Source organism: Cheilinus undulatus, linkage group 22 (genome assembly GCF_018320785.1).
Source record: "Cheilinus undulatus linkage group 22, ASM1832078v1, whole genome shotgun sequence".
NCBI lineage: Eukaryota > Metazoa > Chordata > Actinopteri > Labriformes > Labridae > Cheilinus > Cheilinus undulatus.
The window spans coordinates 6,289,752-6,309,535 of NC_054886.1; the positions used below are offsets into that span (position 1 = coordinate 6,289,752).

General features: G+C 40.8%; 1 protein-coding gene across 1 annotated transcript in view; it reads left to right on the forward strand.

Moving 5' to 3' along the window:
• nrxn2b (neurexin 2b) overlaps nucleotides 1-19,784 on the forward strand; it is a 740,090-nt gene that overhangs the window by 649,956 nt on the left and 70,350 nt on the right. The window contains exon 12 of the mRNA XM_041780093.1: nucleotides 17,372-17,491. Coding sequence (XP_041636027.1) covers nucleotides 17,372-17,491 — 120 coding nt within the window. The remainder of the gene's footprint in view (nucleotides 1-17,371; nucleotides 17,492-19,784) is intronic.

Consider the following 19,784-nt stretch of genomic DNA (forward strand, 5'->3'; position numbering starts at 1 on the left):
GTTTCTGTTGTGCACAGCGTGTACTGCTCTCCTCTGCAAGGTTGACCGGAAGAGCAAACTCTCACACTTTCTCTACACACACACGCACAAAAGCCGACCTCCCACAAATGTAGGAAGGGAGAGAGCCATTTAACCATCAGTTCATGGCCTAGAGAACCTACAGTATATTTAAGTAACACTATATTTAAGTTATTGTGGTTCAAGGAAACATAGACTTTGTGAGTGTGTTCAAAAGTCTGCACCAATCTTGAATGATGCAGGATCTTTGGCTGAAAAGGTCAATCCTTAAGGACGTAGGTGATGATGAAATATCTATAGAAACTGACAGATTCTTCTTCAAGTAGAAGAAGAAAACATATCCAGCTACTGTGAAACCATCCACTGGTTTTTGGAGAATGGAGCTGAGAATTTTCACCTTTACTTTTAGCAACTAAGATAAGCATATCCATTACAATGGATCAGAAGTTTTCAACTTTTTTTTTTTTGCCCAAGGCGTCCCAAATCCATATCCATAGAAAATTGCCTATTTAAAGCATTTTACAGTAAATCAAGCATATAGCATTAGTTCAGGTTATGGAGTCAAGCACAGCTATATAATTGAGATCAGCTGATCTCAGGCAAACCTTGACGGCCAGCTGATGTGCTTTTAAGCACGCTATTGGCTAATCGCACTCATGTTGCCATATTTAGACTGCTCTAACCTGGATATGCTTTGCTGCTCCCTCTCCAAGCTGCTTTTTTCAACCCTCCTCCACCCCAGCTCCTCCTTCACAGAGCAGCCACATATGAATAACAAGTGCAGATTTACAACTGCCAATAAAGAAAACTATTTGTGACCACAAATCATGTGTGTTTCTTGACAGGGTGGTCCTGACTGAACTTAAGTTAATGGATAGTTGCAGTAATTACAAATTGCTATGGCACATCTCACCACCGCTTCTCCTCCGAGTGCCTCCCTGCCTCTCTCTTCTCAACACTGTTGTGGCTTTACTGCTCGTCTGTGTCACGTGAATTTGAACGCCAATCAGACATGCCTTACGTGTCACATGACTATGGAGACCAAACAGACGTTGATCCTGCTGTACCATGGGACTTTGGGGACCAATCATAAATGAGTAGCAGATTTCAGCAACTCCACTCACTTGCATATGAATTCATTTTATAGTCTGTGATGTGGACTTGGCTGTCTTTCTCATGCAATGTGGTCCCCAAGTAAATTTCAAAATTGTAAGAAAACATAAAAAATGCTGAGACCACATGCCAATAACATAGGATGTATAAAGACTGAGTTGTAGGAACATTTAAAGATAAACATCTCTATGAAAATCTAGTGACTTGTAATTCTTACATTTTGCTTGAAACTAGTGGCCATAGGTGGCTAATATAGCCCTTCTATCAGAATTAATAAAAAATGAAATGGGCATTTTTATGTAGTTGGTATTTCAATGTTATATACACAGTTGTGCTATGATAATATTTGATTTATTTTATTTTTACCTGCTTGCACAAATATCTTATTTGAATCAAAGTTTCTCTCTTAGTGAATTTCTGAATGATATGCATACGCCTTTTTCTTTGCCTGAAATTTGTACCTTTTGAAAGTTTGGGAGTTCAATGTTTTATTCTTTTTTCAAAAGTATCTGTATCAGTATTGATAAAATTACATTGAAAAGTATTGGTATCGAATTTAAAAAATCGGTATCGCCCATCTCTATTAGGGTCACATGTTTCTGTGCGGCCAATCAGATGTGATAAAAGAAAATCAGGAGGGGAGGGGAGATGACATCACAGCTCTCTGTACCACTGAGTCTCCACTAAGAGAGCGAGAAAGAGACAATACAGCCATACATTTAAGTAACCAGTAGCAATAACTTTAATATAAATAAGGACGGTACTTGATTATGTAAAATGTAGTCATTATTTCAGTTTTATGGTTTATTTATTTACCCATGTTCCGTTTAGAGTTTGATTTATTCGGGAAATATTTTGACTAAGGAGGGTTATTTTATTTTATTTTTTTATCATTTTAATGGAAATCACAGAAGACTTCTCACACTGTGTTTTGTGTTTGTATGTAAAAACAAAATTACAGCATTCAGCATTAAAAGCCATAGAACTGGTGCTTGATGGTGTATAAATATAGTTTTATCAAGCATTCTGTAAAATCTTTGCTATTATGAGAATTAAAGGATTTAGTCCAACAGTTATTGGACACAAAACTAACATGCAGTCAAATCAATGGTGGGTCAAAACTGCTTAATGCTTCTATTTTCAGAGCCAAAGTGGTGCTGAAGGAAGAGCCATTTGGGAGCCAAAAGAGCCGGCTCTTCTTGCTGAACTGAACCATGTGATCTGGGTCTCTGAACAGAGCAGGAATTAGGATCCTTTCATTCTCAACCCACAGACATTAGGGACAGCACAATTACACTGCAACAAAAAGAAACTAAGAACACAATTCAGTCATTTCAACAGACATCCCAGATAGGTGCGGTCAGCCATATAGCTTTTAACCGAGTCTTGTTCTGGGAATATTTTCTATTTAAATCTCTTTCATTCAGTTTTGCTTGCAGTTTCATACACAGTATTCACTCAGTATGATGTTGTAGGTTAGAAAAACAGATTTAGAGAAGTAGACATCATGATATTCCAGTTGCATTAATTAATTTTCCACACAGTGCTGCAGCAAGTCAACACGTGAAATGCATTCCCAACAGGAAATTCCCCATTCCCGGTGTATATCCCATGCACATATATTCAAGTCTTCATTTACCTGCACTACACTCTTTTGTGTGTATTGCAAAGTGTGCTCATGTGCTTCCCCAGATGGATGCACAGCAGGGGGTTGCCTGAGGTCCATCACCTGGTAGTGAAATGCTAATCACGAACATAAATAATCCTACCTCCACACAAACACATATTCCCTCTCTGATTACAGCACCTGTCTGTCTTGCTAAGTAGGAATTTTATGGAGACATCTTTTTTTTAAATCCTCTTCCTTTTCATACAGATTCACAAAGACGGCAAGCAGTTCAATTCCCCCTGGTCAGCACTCACTGTCTTTTTTTATCCCCCTCTGCTGCTCTGCATGGAAAATCAATTTCAATCATCTACTATCCACCCCTCATCCTCTGCTTTTTTTTCTGTTTTCTCCTTCTCTTTCCCCCCGCGTCCTCCTTTTTCCATGACGCTCAGCACCGGCGTCCTCCCTCTCTCCTCACAGTGGGGCTGCTGAGCTGAGAATGCAATGCTAAGGAGTGTGGATCTTTGCTTTAGCCTCGTTTTAATTGGACTGCAGTCCACTCTTATATTCTCCTTTCTCTCTTGGGTGCCTGTGTGTGCGTTTTTTTGTGGATGCGCCTGTGCCTGTGTGGCTTCGCGGAAACTCGTGACCTCAAAAGCCCAGCGCGCTAGCTCCTCATAATTATGTTCTCTTGCAGGGAATTTGAATCACAGAGCTTGAACTGGCTTTCAATACTGTATCCTGTACTTGAGGATGGCAGGGTCTGTCAAAACTCGTAAAAAGAGGATATAAAGCCGCTGTAAAAGGGGATGTGCTGTTATAGAAGTCGACTTACTCAGTAGCTCAGGTTGCACTGTTAAGTTGAGTCAGTGCTGAGATAAAATCAAAGGCTTAGTGGCAGATTCAGGACAGCATTATTCCAGAACTGAAGTCTTTCTCTCTGTTCAGTTTGACTTTTTTGGTCCTTTTATGGCTTTTTAAGACTTGACAATGATAAAGTGACGACTAAGTCATCAAAATTAATGTTTCAGGTTTGATAAGGTTCCAGTGAAGTCAAAAGTAGTAGATATCTCAATTTTTTTCCCACACAAAGTATATGGACAGAAGTATTTTGCTGCCTGGCCATTACTACAGCAGGGACTGTGATGGCATTGTAATCAAATACATGAACTTTATAATGAAGTTGGCCCCCTTTTGCAGCTATAACAGCCTTCACTTTTCTTTAAAGGCTTTCCTCTAGATTTTGGAGTGTTTGTGACCATTCATTCTGTAGAGCATTTATGAGGTCAGAAAGAAAGCCTGGCTCACAAGCTCCATCTCAGTTCATCCCAAAGATGCTTGATGGGGTTGAGGTCAGGGCCTTCCACACCAAACTTATCAAACCGTGGTCCATGTTCTGTGCACAAAGGTATCATGATGTTGGAATAGAAAAGGGCCATTCCCAGACTGTTGCCATAAAGTTGGAAGCAGAATGTTAGCAGAATGTCATCTCATTCTGTGATCGCTTACCACGCATGACTATCGTGCACAAGTTGTATGCTCACACTATATGATCCCACGGTTGTACAACCAAATATCAAACAACCACTCAGGAGCAGGTCATCGGGTCGCAGTTGGGCCGTGGTCGGCCATCGTACCCTCTGATCTGACTGAAAGTCGGCCTGACTTCAAAGTGAGTCGTGCGACTCTAAATCCGTGGCTGAAGGGCACAGATGGCCTAGTGGTCTAAGGCGCGCCCCATGTACGCGGACAGCCTGGGTTCAAATCCGGCCTGAGGCCCTTTACCGCATAACTCTTCCCTGCTCTCGCCCCTGTTTCCGACTCTATCCACTGTCCTTCTACATCAAATAAAGGCATCAAAATGCCCCAAAATAAATCTTTAAAAAAAAGAATTAAAAATTTGTGGCTTAATCTGAGAAAAAATCGCACAGTGTACACCCGGCTTTAAGATTGGCCAAACCCTGAAAAACAGCCCCATTATTATCCTTCTTTGAACCAAACTTCACAATTGGCAAAATTCAGTCAGGCAGGTACATGGTGGTACCCGCCAAACCCAGACTCACCCTTCTGACTGCCAGAGAACCATGATTCATCACTCCATAAAACATGCTTTCACTACTCCACAGTCCAGTGCTGGTGTGCTTTACACCACTTCATCCAACGCTTGGCAATAGACTTGGTGAAGTGAGGCATGCATTGAGCTGCTCGGCCATGGAAACCCATTCATGAAGCTCCCAACGCACAATTTTATGCTCCACTGTGGTTTTACATGGTTCTCTGCTTCATGGCTGAGTTGCTGCTGCTCCTAAACACTTCCACTTCTTACTAATATCACTTACAGTTGAGTGTGGAATATCCAGCAGGGGTGAAACTTCATGAACCATATTATTGCAAATATGGCATGCAACACAGTAACATGCTTGGAGTCCCTGAGCTCTTCAGAATGACCCGTTTCATCTTACAAATTAACAATCATCATGACTATTATTTTAAAACAGAACAAATAAGTCGATTTTCTCATACAAATGCCAATAGTAATGCTTGATCTGATCGAACAAAGACAGAGTTGAAGTGAATTAACCTGCTTTCATGTTGAAATAAATATATTACTTTCAGGTCATGTATGCATATTCTTCTTACATATCTAGCTTTTGTACAAATGCATTTAACAATACCTGTAACAGATTTTTACAGCAACAATTATAGCCAGTTGCATTAATTACATCTCTAATTTCCTGCTAACATATAGAGGGGATGAACTGGTGTCACTTTCAGCGTGCAACACAACTGCTCAGTCAGGCTGAGTGGCAAAACATTCTGAAACACTGCTGTCTGCTCAACTGGGAATGGACAAAGCAGGAGAAAAACTGACTAATGCCTGTTTAAATTCTTTCATGATATTTTTGGTCTTTCTAATATAAAACCAGCCATGTTAATTGGGCATCAGGGGACTGTGTGTAAGCTTATTAAATCATAATCCATTGCCATTAGACACCTTGCCATTTTGGATATTTTACCATATGGTTGATCTGCTGAAATGTCAAGTCCATATTCCATTAAGGTATGAGGAGTTAACACTGATTGCCAGGAAGACGGGCAAATCTGGCCTAAAGTCATGCTTAAAGTCATGAAGCATGTGGCTAGCTTTAGACAGCTTTCCAACAGTGCAACCAGTAACATCTGGCTTCAGAACACCTCTTTGAAATCGACTGGGTGACGTCTCTGAATATACATCCATGTTGGCACTGTCTGCAAGACTGACAGTCCTGTCCGACACAAGGCACAGCTATGCACTACTCCCAACACACGACTACCTTTTGATTACAGCAGGCTGACATGTTGCACAGCTCCAGTGGCTATTCTACTCCAACTTGAGTCTCTTTTAAACTCCCCTGGCATGCTATCTTACTGTACTGAAGGGTTTGTATTCTCAACAGCTCGGTCTTGGCACCAGTGTGACTGAAGCGATTGGGTCTAAACTGTCTTGTTAGCTCAGACATATTATCACACTCGATCCCTCGTAGCAAGTTTTAGCCCTTTGACTGGCTGACACGCCCTGCAGTAGCCTCCGACCCCAACGAGCCCACCACTCTGACTGCATATGCTTGACTGACCCTGACACATAACCCACCCCCCCAACCGCTCCATGCACGACTGTGTGACTCATGGCCAGTTCTGTCCTCGTCCACTGTCGCACCAGAAGCCTGCTAGCCCTATGGCCCTGACATGCTGTGGCACTGTTGTTGTTGCCATTACAGTGGCGAGCATTGAGCATGTCTCACTGGCCCTGCGGCTAGCATCAGACCTAAACACATTTGCTAGGTTAACAACAACGATGGGAGGCTTGTTTGGCTTTGCTGTGTGGCCAGTATAATCCATGAATGATTCTAAGAGACAAAGGAGACTGAACTAGACCAAACAAAGCTATTGTTTTATGCTGAAAACAACAAAAATTACGAAAGAATACATACATAATGTGTTGTTTTATGTGTTGTTTCTCACTATAGTGGCCTTTAGAGTTGAGTTCAAGGCAACACAGTCTTTCTTTTCGATATGAAACTATGTCTATTTCATTAAGCATCATAGAGCTATTGGTATGGATACAACCCTAATTCCAAAAAAGTTGGGACACTGTGTAAAATGTAAATGAAAGCAAAATAGAGTGATAGTCAAATCTCATAAACCCGTATCTTTTTTACAGTACAAGATAAACAACATGAAAATTATCAGCTCATTTTGAATTTAATGGCAGCAACACATCTCAAAAAAGTAGGGACATCCCCCATTTTTGCCATTGTGTTGCATTCCCTTTTACTCTAACAACAAGAAGTGAGGAGACCAGTTGTGGAAAAAGACTGTTGTCCCCTTCTTGTCTGATGTAGGATTCCAGCTGATTAGCAGTCGTGGGTCTTTGTTGCTGGATTTTTCTTTTTATGATGTTTCAAGTGTTTTCCATAGGTGAAAGGTCTGGACTGCAGGCAGGCTGGTTCAGCAACTCTTCTACTGTGAGGCCATGTTATTGTGATGGATGCTGTATGTGATTCAGCATCCTCTTGCTGAGATGTGCAAGGCCGCTCCTGAAAGAGAAGTTGTCTGACTTTGAGCATATGTTGCTCTTATACTTCTACCTACTTTTCAGCATTGATGGTGCCTTTCCAGATGTGTAAGCTGCCCATGCCATAGGCACTTCTGCAACCCCATACAATCAGAGATGCAGGCTTTTTAACTGTGCCAGGATAACAAAGTGGATGGTCCCTCTCCTCTTTAGGCACATGGCGTCCATGGTTTCCAAATACAATTCCAAATTTTGAGTCATCTGACCACAGAACAGTTTTCCATTTGCCTTGGTGTGTTTTAAATGAGCTCTTGCCCAGAGCTCATTTAAAACACAGCTACATCTCTGGATTATGTTTACATACAGCTTCTTCTTTGCATGATTCAGATTTAACTGTCATTTGTGGATGGCACAGCCAACTATGTTGGCACAGTGATTTTTGTAAGTGTTCCTGAGCCCATGCAGGGATTTCCAGTACAGACTCATGCCTGTTTTTGAGCATCTGATGTTAAACTTTGGCCTTGTCCCTTGCACACAGACTTTTCAAGAGTCCAGAATATTTTGATGATGTTAAATACTGTATATATTCAAAGTCTTTACAATCATATGTTGAGGAACATTCTTTTTGAAATTTTTCCAAAAACCTTTGGACACATGTTTTCACAGATTGGTAAACCTTTGCCCATCTTTACTTCAAAGGGACTCTGCCTCTTTAAAATGCTCCCTTTATACTCAGTCATGTGACTAGCCAGCCAATTAAACTGATTAGTTGCTAAATGCTCCTCCAGCTGTTTTTCATTATTACCTGACCAGCCTTTATTGCCCCATCCCAACTTTTTTTAAAAGGGTGTTGCTGCCATCAAATTCAGAACAAGGTAAAACTTTTCCAAGAAATTGCAAAGAGTTTCAACATTTGCTCTGTTGTTTATGTTCCATTGTAAATCAAACATGGGTTTTTGAGATTTGCAAATTGTTGCGTTTGGTTTGTATTGACATTTAAGACAGCGCCCTAACCTTTTCTGGGATTGGGTTTGTAACTAGAGTGTAATATTCAACCTCTCTTGTGCTCTGTGTTCATTCCATTGCTAGATAACTATAGGTACAGTAAACATCTGCGGAGGTGCAGATTTCCCCCTGGGGTCTGAAACTTCTCCTGATTTCTGCGCCGCTCCTACACAGAGAATGAAATATTTTTTCCTCCTTCTCCTGATTGTCTTGATAGAAATGTTCCCGTCATTGCCCAGTGCACGCTGATGATCAACTTCACTTTTTCAAGTTGTTTTGATTAGGCTTTAGACATAATAATTACACGACTGCGTTGAAGTGCTCGCTGCAGCCGCAGCATCCAAACAGCCTGAATAGAGACTGATGGCAACAACCTGCAGCCATTAGCTGACGGCTTGTGTTCCATTGATCCGATTGCATTAATCAAGGCTGTTTACAGAGAGAACACAGCAGCCAATGATGGATGACTGGCGGTAATTATGCAACAGCCCGCAAACATCACACCACTCATTTATGCTGTGCTGACAGAGTCAATGAAAATAATCCACAATCCTGTCTATTTTAACACTAGTTAAGAAATCTCCCTGACAGCTCTTCAGCTCCCATGAGAGGCATTTAGAAAAGTGAAAGGCTGAGAGGGAAAAGACGACAAGAGAGACGGAGAGATGAAGAGGGAGGAAGTTTCTGTTTATCTGATCACGGCCTTCTTGCCCCACTAAATCTCCAAGACAAAGTGAGAGGGCACAAGTGGCAGGATAAGAATTAATTGCATTTTAATAATCGCCAGCTCTTTTGGTAATGAGCCCTGCGTCCCCCTTTTGTTTTTCCAGCAATGAGTACTTCTCTCTGCCACTGGCTGCATTAAAGGCTTAGCAGCTCATTTAGTCCTGAGCCACAGCTCTTAGCTTTCTTGTTTGCAGTGTTACCTGGGTACACCAAGCCAAACTCCATGTGCCCTATTAATATCTGGTTTGGAGGCAGTCTTTTCTCTAAAGTAATACCTACGGTGATATTATCTGGGAATCAAGCCAGTGGAGAACCTTAAAATCCATTATAAAAGCCACACTTTTAATACCTAGATATTTGTCTGAAATAGTTGGATAGATCCTCTTGTGCCATCGTGTGACATCAGAAACTTGCTAACGACCTGTGCATTGCAAGTGGTTCTTCACTGCTCCAAGCATGCTAAAATACAGTACATAGCATGGCAGGCCAGGCTGGAAACACCATTTTTTTTTTATGTTTTTCCCCCTTGTGCAGTCATAATCATGCATTTAAAGAAAATAGGGGTAGGCTGTCATGTAAATTAAACTGAAAAGCTGGTTTAAAGAACCATCAATCAAGCAACCAGCAGAGGTGGGCAGCAGGATTCGAGAGCAGTGGGTCTGTACTTCACAGCTATCGCTGTAAACTGATTGAAATGGAAATCATCATGCCAGTGGAGCGATTAGCTTGGATGTAGCTCTTCCGACCAGCCTCGGCACGAGTCTATTCCAACAAATTGCTCCACAGTTCATTAACTTTGGCAGTGCCAGCCTGTAAAGCTCACGCTGCTATTGGAGTCACACATGCCAACTTTTTTTGTCTTGTTTCTCTGATCAGCCCATAATAGCCAAAGTTTGTCCAGTCAACTTCAAAGACATTTTTGAAAGCCTGTCAATCCAAAATGCTTTGTACGGGAGGTTTCGTAGATGAATGTGAAATATGGATGCATGAAACAGTCTATCTGGCATGTCAGTTTAGTTTTAAAGGGGACATATTTTACCCTTTTAAGACAAGTTTATATTGGTCTCAGAGGTCCCCAAAACATGCCTGTGAAGTCTGATGCTGAAAAAACACACCAGCATAGTATTTTTGCATGTCTAAAAACCCCTCTGTTCAGCCCTGCTCAGAACGAGCAGTTGTTTCTGTGTTTGTGGCTTTAAATGTTCAGAGCTGTTTGACTTTGCCCCTCTCAGGAAATGGTTGTGGCTTAATGGATGTGACTCTCCCGATCCTCCTTTTAGCTGCCAGCTGAGAGTAAGATCAGGAGAGGAAGGTGGAACTTTCTCCCAAGCAGGGAGGGCCAACCAAACCACACAATTTTCTGAAAGGTGAAGAAAATTTTCTGGTACATGAGGGGATTGTGGACAGGCCTGGGGCACATATTTTTGTTAGAAAAGCATGAAAAGTGATTTCTGCATAATATGTCCCCTTTGAATGGTCTGAACTTACTTGTGTGCCCTCCAGTGGCACCCTTGGTCATTTTTGTGGAAACTAGGCAAGTACATCTACAGAACGCTCATGATGCAGCCGGGCACAAATGCAGGGTGAGACAGCATGAATCTCTCCAGACTAAGCCACAATTGTCCCCCATTAAATTTGATTTTTTTGATAGTTTGCCCACCATGGCAATGTGTTTCAGTTAGCCCTCAAGGGACCCCGGGACCCAGTTGGGTCCTTTCAGCCACTTTTTAATTTCTGTAGTGAATATTTTTTGCCTTTGTTAATGCTAATGGCATGAGATTTTCCAAAAGGTAAAGGCAAACCAAGGTTAAAAACATCATTCTCATCACACCCTAACAGTTTAAAGTGGACTGCACACATACACACATGGGACCCACGGCCCAAATAGGTCGTGGGCCAGTCATGAGTTTTTGATTTAAACCTCTACTGCTCAAAAAATGATAATGCAAAAACATAAATGTTGTTATAATTAATCAACATATACAAGGCTCTAATAACTTCACCCCAAACATTCCACTCTGCAATTCATATTTGGAAAATATTTTATATTATGTGGTTTTCCTGTTATTAAAGGGGCGCCATTATGAAAGAAATAGCTGGAAAATGTAAACATAAAAATAATAAATAACTTCATAGTTTTGATTAGGGGTAATTCTGATGAAGAGATTTAAGCTTTAAAAATGGAAAAAATATTAATTTATATGGTTTTTATGGCACTTTTTTTGAAGGGACCTTTTTGGGTCCCAAGGGTCCTAGTGTAAGTTTTTTTTCTGGGGGGACCCCGGAGAGTTAATCTGACATATTTGGAGCTGTGTAGGAGACTGAGGACAAATCAAGACATAATTCCTGGCTGTCTTGTTTATGCCTGATCTTTGGTGTTGTCTGTTAAAGCTTTTTATCTGTTTTTTATTCTCCCTTACATTAATGTTTTGGATAATCCAAAGATGATGCATTTTTTCTTTCTTTTAACTGGGTGCCTTATTACTCTGTGAAAACAGAGCTAAAATAAAGTGATGGCTAATCTTCTTACTGATGCTCTGATTTGCTTCATTAGCTACAAAGAGGCATCATTATTTAAATAGACTCTTTCATAACTGCTTGAAAATCCCTCTACAATAATAACGCTGTAAAGTCAGACTCATAATCAAAACCAGCTCTTCCTCAACCTTTATCCCCTTGTTGACCTCCCATAAACAAACGTGTGCATCAGTGACCCTGCATCCTTCACATTCCTGCGTTTTCTTCCGGTACTGCTGTTGCCATGCTCTGCACCTACAACCTGAACGGCCCCTTGTTGCATTTAAACCTCCCTCTGCCCTGAGCTGGCTGTTACTTTGCCTGCCCGGCTCAAGTAGCATTTATATCCTTTGCCCTGCTCTTGTGAAAGGTATTATGGTCAAATGGCTCTGGCTGTATGTGCAGCGGCGGCCTCTGCTCTCTTGCGGCTTGTAGCGGCCAAGCTAAATAAATATTACATGGACCCTATTCTAAAGGGTAGCCATTCCCATTCATTGGAGCAGCAATAGACTCCTTTAACTTTTACAATCTTACATCAGCAGGCTCGGCTGTCGCTGTTTCTTCTGTCTGGGGTGTTTTTTTCAAGCTTTAACTTCTTTGTTCACAACTTTGGTCTTTTTTCCAGCAATATGCAGCCTTTTTCTTAATATTTCCTCCACACATGGTGAGCAAAAAGTCTCTCTACCCAATTTTATGTGGCTGGAGACAAAAAGCCCATGGAAAAAACTAAATAATAAAAACGTAACAGGAGTAAATGGGAAAACAATTCTCCAGTTGCTTGTGTGTTCTTGCCAGACTGGGCCTCAATTGATGGGGCTCTATTTCTTTTTCCTCCAGACTAAATAATTTCACACACAGCTGGGAAAGGGACAATCATATTTCACGAGTCTGCACTATATCATCTACTCGAGCACCGTGGTTTAATACGCTCAGGCACCAGCCAGGAGAGGGCCAGTGTTCTCAGAAGTGAGGCGGGATTTCTAATATTAGATGTGTAATAAACAAATCATCAGTGTTAATGTTGTGAGAGAGCCAGTGTCTTTTGATGTCATGCTTCCTTTATTTACCAGCCACGCTGGCCCTCGCTTCACTCCGCCACTGCCTCAAAGTGCAGAGAGCACAGACGGCGGCTTAATGGAAGCGACTGGTCTCCTCCGGCGTTCTTCTATTTCCGTCTGCCTCTGCTGCTATCGAGGTGGAAGTCTCTCCTCATTATATTGTTGTTTACAGAGTCCTCCTCCCTCCCTCTTATCGCTGATTACCTTCACCCCCATGCCATGACACTGCACACCCACCACTACCGGCAAGCCTTCATTTCAGATGTTTGAAGATATATGAGGGATGATTCCCTTTTTTGTTGTCAGTCCCACAGTTCCCCACTCATTTATGTCTACTTAGGATCCTCAAACAAGCTTTGAGCCAGTCAGACATATTCTTTGAAGTTATACATAAATCGCACCCAAACTGGCCTAGCAGTTTACACATACACCAATTTCTATGCTGAGCATTAGTAAGCACTAGCTTATTGGATAGTAGTAATATAAGGATCGACCGATCTGAATTAATGATCAAAACTGATTTGAAAGATCAGAGTGCAGTGATCCACAGAGCCTTGGGTGTGTACACAAATCAGTTGATACACAAACTTTTACTTTGGCGCCACACTGGTTGACTGAGGTTTGATGTCACAGCTTGTTCTTTATGCCAGGTCTCAGCATCCTGTTTCACCTTTTACCTTTGCACAACTAGGGAGCTACATGAAGCGTCTGAAAGGGTGGCTGCAGCTCAGTAGGTAGAGTTGGTTGTTTATATTTAAGAAGGTTAGGGGTTCAAACTCGCACCTGCTAATGGTTGAATTCATGTGTCTCAATCAGACCCACTTTGACAGTTGTATAAAATCAAGCACCTAGCCATGCAGTCTCCATTTGCCAACATTTGTGATACTAAATGGGTCCTTGTGATGACCTCAGTGACTTTTGTCTGTTAAATTGTATCCCTGTTGGATATTTCACACTCAACTGTAAGCGATATTATCTGAAAGTGGAAGAGTTTAGGAACAACAGCAACTCAGCCACGATGCGCAAGACACGTGGAATCACAAAGCAGGGGTCAGCGATTGCTAAAGTGTATGGCATTAATGTTAGCACTAAAACTGTGCAGCAACAGCTTCATAAATGTGTTTCCGAGCAGCTGCATGCAAACCTTACATCGTCAAGTCCAATGCCAAACATTGGATGGAGTGGTGTAAGCACAATGACACTGGACTAGGGAGTGACCAGTCCGGCTCTTCTGATTGGTGATCACATTGGTGAGTGGATGCCAGGAGAATGTTTCCTGCTTGACTGCACTGTGCCAACTGTGAAGTTTCTTAGAGGAGGGATAATGGTATGAGGCTGTTTTTAAGGGATTGGCCTAGCCACCTAACCCGACACGCCAGATGGATTTGTTTCACACATCCACTTAGGAAAGCTTCAATAGGAAAAGTTTGAGAAAAGGCAGAGGCTTTGAAAAAAACTTGGAGTATGATTGGGTGAACGTTCTGTCTATCACATCTCTACGGGCCAGTCAGAGCAACAAAACACGTGACGCACCGCTATCAAGCTGCACGTGCGCAGCTACTGAGGAACAACGCGAAACATGGTGACTACAGACATGTGAGTACTCGACTTTTGTTGTTTTTGAATAGAAGACAACTCACTGCTGTTCTTTGTTCTTCTTTTAACGAAGAAATGTTGTGAAGTTCTGACAACTGGCGCTTTAGCAGCATCCACGCTAATCTCTTCCCCCATAACTGCACCAGCTCTTGCTGCTGCTTGTTTACGTCATGACTCTGCTGCACATGAAAGTACTGCCCCTTGTCGCTGATTGCTCCTGTCACTTTCTAACCGGGCCCAAATGGTTCAGATTGAAGCTTTGCAAGATGGATTGCTAGTGAGAAACAAGGAAACGGGTGTGTCCATCTACTTTGCAAGGTTACTAGCCACCTTTATCTCCTGTAAATGGTCGATGGGCTTGAGCTTATATATCACTTTTCTAGTTATCTGACAACTCAACTTTGTCAGACCGACCCATTCACTCCCTTTCATGACATTCTCTCCACATTCACACACTGATGGCAGTTTTCCATGGCAAATTGGCCATCAGTATTAGCTAATCCCATTCAGTCACATCTATACCTATTGACATGCCACTGATGTAGTAGTAGGAGCAAAGTGAACTGGGGAACAAACCTACAACATTCTGACTGCAGGACAGCCGACTACCTACTGAACCACAGTGAAGGCCAATCTTAATGCTTCAGCAGGCTAAGATGTTTTAGACAATGCTATACTTCTAATTGACTGTCTTCCTGTGCACAAAGCAAGGGCTATAAAGACATGGTTTGATGAGTTCAGCCCACACAGAGTCCTGAGCTCGACCCCATCAAAGCACCTTTAATAACAGGGACGGAGATTGTGAGCAAGGCCTTCTTGTCCAACAGCAGTGTCATTACAGTCCATGTTGATGTAACAGTATGACAGCCAAAACTTTTGTCCTTAAAGTGTACTTTTATTAATACATTCTTCTACACACAGTGCTGTGAAAGTATTTGCCCCCTTTCTGATTCCTGTTTTTTTGCACATTTATCACACTTAAATGTTTTGGATCATCAAACAAACTTTAATAGCTTACAAAGACAATCCAAGTAAAAACAAAATGCAGTTTCTAAATGATGATTTTATTTATCAAGGAAAAATCTGGCCCTGTGTGAAAAAGTAATTGCCCCCTGAACCTAATAACTGGTTGTGCCACCCTTGGCAGCAATAACTGAAATCAAGCGTTTGTGATAACTGGTGATGAGTCTTTCTCATTAATGTGGAGGAATTTTAGCCCTGTCTTCTTCTCAGAATTGTTTTAACTCAGCCACATTGGAGGGGTTTTCAGCATGAACTGCTGTTTAAGGTCACATCACAGCATCTCAATTGGATTTAAGTCCAGACCCTGACTGGGCCCCTCCAAAACCTTAATTTTGTTCATTTTGAACCGTTCAGGGGTGGATTTGCTGTTATATTTCGGGTCGTTGTCCAGCTGCATAACGCGCTTGAGCTTGAGGTCATGAATTGATGGCTGGATGTTCACCTTCAGGATTTTCTGGTAGATAGCAGAATTCATGGTTCCATCAATCACAGCAAGTGGTCCAGGTCCTGAAGCAGCAAAGCAGCCCCAGACTGTCACACTGCCACCACCATGTTTGATTGTTCTTTTTATCAAATGTGTTATTTTTACTCCAGATGTAACGGGCTGCAAACCTTCCAAAAAGTTCAACTTTTGTCTCGTCAGTCCACAGAATATTTCTCCAAAAGTCTTGGGGATCATCAAGATGTTTCTTGTCACATGTGAGATGAGCCTTTGAGTTCTTTTTTTGTCAGCAGTGGTTTTGGTCTTGGAACTCTCCCATGATGCCATTTTTGCCCAGTGTCTTTCTTATGGTTGATTCATGAACTTTGACCTTAACTGAGGCCAGTGAGGCCTGCAGGTCTGTAGATGAGGTTCTGGGCTCTTTTGTGACCTCCTGGATGAGTTGTCGTTGCACTCTTGGAGTCATTTTTGTTGGCTGACCACTCCTGGGAAGGTTCACTACTGTTCCCAGTTTTTCCATATGTGGATAATAGCTCTGACCGGGGTTCGCTGGAGTCCCAAAGCCTTGGAAATGCCTTTGTAACCTTTTCAGGCTGATAGATTTCAAACACTTTGTTTCTGATTTGTTCTTGAATTTCTTTGATCTTGTAGCCTACTTCACTTTGTCTGACAGCTTCTATTTAAGTGATTTCTTGAATCAACAAATTTGGCAGTAATCAGGCCTGGGTGTGGCTGGTGAAATTGAACTCAGCTTTTTCCAAGAAGTGTGTTTAATCACAGTTAACTCATGATTTAACAATGGGGCAATTACTTTTTCACATAGGGCCAGATAGGTTTGGATTTTTTTTTCCCTTGATAAATAGAATAATCATTTAGAAACTGCATTTTGTTTTTACTTGGATTGTCTTTGTAAGCTATTAAAGTTTGTTTGATGATCCAAAACATTTAAGTGTGATAAATGTGCTAAAAAACGGGAAACAGAAAGGGGGCAAATACTTTTCACAGCACTGTATACAGTACACTTGTCCAGTAGTCTAATCAAGCTGGACTTCACTGTGCATAGGGTTTTCTGACCCCCTGATGCCTTAAATGTGTTCTAATGTTGTCGTAATGAGGCTCTGTCATCTCCTGTGTATAAATAGCCTGCTTCACACTTGAAAACATTATATAAATATGCCTCTAATAAGCAAATTTACAGCCTCAGCTCTGCATCAATCTGTCTTGTAGTAGAGGTGAATGAAGGCGAATTAGGGAGTTAAACCTTTTGGTTTTGCCCATCAAAATTGTGTTTCTATAAGTGCTAAAGAGAGACATTAAAGGCACTGTGAAAACAGAACATGACAACATATAAAACAGAAACACAGAATCCCCAGCCCTCGTCAGCCGCATTTTCTAATCTTCTCTCGCAGCTGGTTACGACTTATTTATCCCACTGTTTTTGATGACACCCTGCTACAGCTCTGTGAGCCCCTCAGAAGACATTCACTGTTACATTCTGTCAGGCCAGATATTTGACTCTTTTCATTTCCAGTGTAGAGGCAGAATCCATAGTGTGAATGTGTTTCCCAAACATGCAGGTTTTCTCCACTGGCACTGCCACCTACTGTTTATGAACTCTGTGGGTGGGTGTGTGTGTGTGGGTGCGTGAGAAGGCGCACACGACGTTCCCGCTGTGCCGTTTGTGATTTGAATTCTCCCCCCTACCTCAGGTAAAGGACCGGAGACGCTGTTCGCAGGGCAGAAGCTGAACGACAACGAGTGGCACACGGTGAAGGTGGTGCGGCGAGGCAAGCAGCTGCAGCTGTCCGTGGATAACGTCACCGTGGAGGGTGAGTTTGGTTCAGTGCTCAGAGGTATTTAATTTGTGTTCGAAGGCAGATAATTGAAAAATAAAGGTAGTCAGAAATCCACAGGTATTATCCCACAACAACACCTCTGCTGACAGAAAGTCAACCGCTGTGATGTTTCTCATTAAAACTGCTCATTAAAAAGTGGAAGGTGAGTAATTATGATGGTAATGAATCAGACATGGAGGTGGTGGATCACTTGTTAATTTATTATTATTATGGTGATATTAACTGCGTGAGGAAACAAAGGAAAAAAAAGGTGTTTATCTGTGAATCTAACAATATCACTGACATTAGAAAAATTGGTTTCTTTATGTGATTGTGAATAAACATTAATTACACATTTTGGTTCTGATGTTTCTCACAGCAGACCTAGTTTGTCTCATCTTACTGTCAAAAAATATGAAATACAGCAGACTGAGTCTACAGAATTTTATGACAGAGTAGGCAACCCTCAAATAGGACTGGATGATATGGATCAAAAACCTGATCTTTTAGCAAAATACGATTTTTATACTCTGTATGTCTGCAGATGTTTCTGCACAGAATAGTGCATAAGAATGATTTTGTCAACTAAAACTATGACTTAAAAATGTTCATCAACAGCCTTTTTTCCATGACTAAAACTAGACTAAAATATAATTTAGTTTTTGTCAGACATTCAAAATCCATTATATTTCTCCACTGTGGGTAAATCTGTCAAAATAAATTACATCTGTATCTATTCTGCCTCTCAGCTGTAGAAAGCAGGGACCCCAGGTTTAGCAAGGTGCACAGAACACACTACCATGACTTGGTACCAAGTTCAATACTTGGACCAAAACTAAAGACTAAAATGTGAAGACTTTTTATTTATTAAAACAAGATTAAGATTTTTTTGAGTTTTAAAAATAAAGGGTGGAAATGACTAAAATGTGACTAAAACTGAGACTAAAATCAAAAATAGTTGATAACATTAAAACTGGCACAGAATTAGTTGGACAGATAACATTTGTAAGTCTTCATTTAAAGACAAGGCTAGACTTTTCCTCACTTTGTGTCTTGAGATTATAAAATTTTATATTTATGGAAAACACTGAAAAATCTCAAGTATAGTGCGTCATAAATTGACAAGAAAAAAAGACACTCTTAGTTTAGAGTTTAAAATTTTACATTCAAGATAGTCAAAACTTCAAATTTTGGAGATTTTAAAGTGAAAAATAGCCTTTTCCATGAAACAAAATCCCACCAGGTGAAGCCATTTGCCATTCACTAGACCTGCACTTAAAAGCTTAATCAGATTCTACTTACTGCTGAGAATGAGTGATGAGGAAATGCTGTGTTTCTTGTTATCTCATTTCCGCTATTTTAATGATCAATGGTATTAAAATTAAAAAAAATAAAAAAATAAAAAACATAGTGATCTTCTGTAATTTAACTGCAAGAGAGATAGAACACTAACAAAAATCTGTCAACATTTGGAAACCTTTAGTCATTACCTCTACAACCCTCTTCCCTGAGTTTGTATGCTGCAGTTTTACAAGCGATCGATTTCCAGTTTAGGGTGTCTATGACTTCTGTTTGTGTTGCTTGCATAGGTGGAGTGAGGTGGTGGCTAATGGGGCTAAAGCCCAGAATGTTTCCTCAAGTACCCCAAGTTTTTCATGTTTGTTGTTCCTAATCAGTGCTCTGATAGATAAATGCAAAAAACAATATGTGATAAACAAGTGAGCCATAATGATCATAACATGGAACTTTAATCCTTGAATCCAAACTTAATTTAAAAATCAGACATTTTCTTTTCAAGTAAGAATTAAACAGTACAAAAACTACTTATAACATTTCTCTGAATATCACTGTTTTCTGCATTTTTGTAAATAGACATATTTATCCCCATGATCTGTTTTAGGTGCTTAAGGTAAATGAAGAGTTCCATCTGTAACTTTTTTACAACAAATTCCAACCCTACCTATGTAATGTAACTGAACAGTTAAGAAATGCATTTTTAGGAGGCAGAAGTAAACAACTTTTCTTTCAGCATAATACATGTTATTATTGTAGAATGATATTGACACTTGTAGAGCAATTAGACTAAAAAAAGTGATCACTGAGGGTTTTTTTGTTCAGTTAAACTACTTCATTTTTGTCCAAATGATGTATAATCTAAATTTGACTTTCAAACTGCTTTCAAAAAGTGCATACAGTTGCCTGATGAGCAAACAAAAAATGTCAGGGGTTAGTGAGCCTTTGCATGTAACACGTCTGGCTCGCTAATGGTTGCCAGGCTACCAAACAT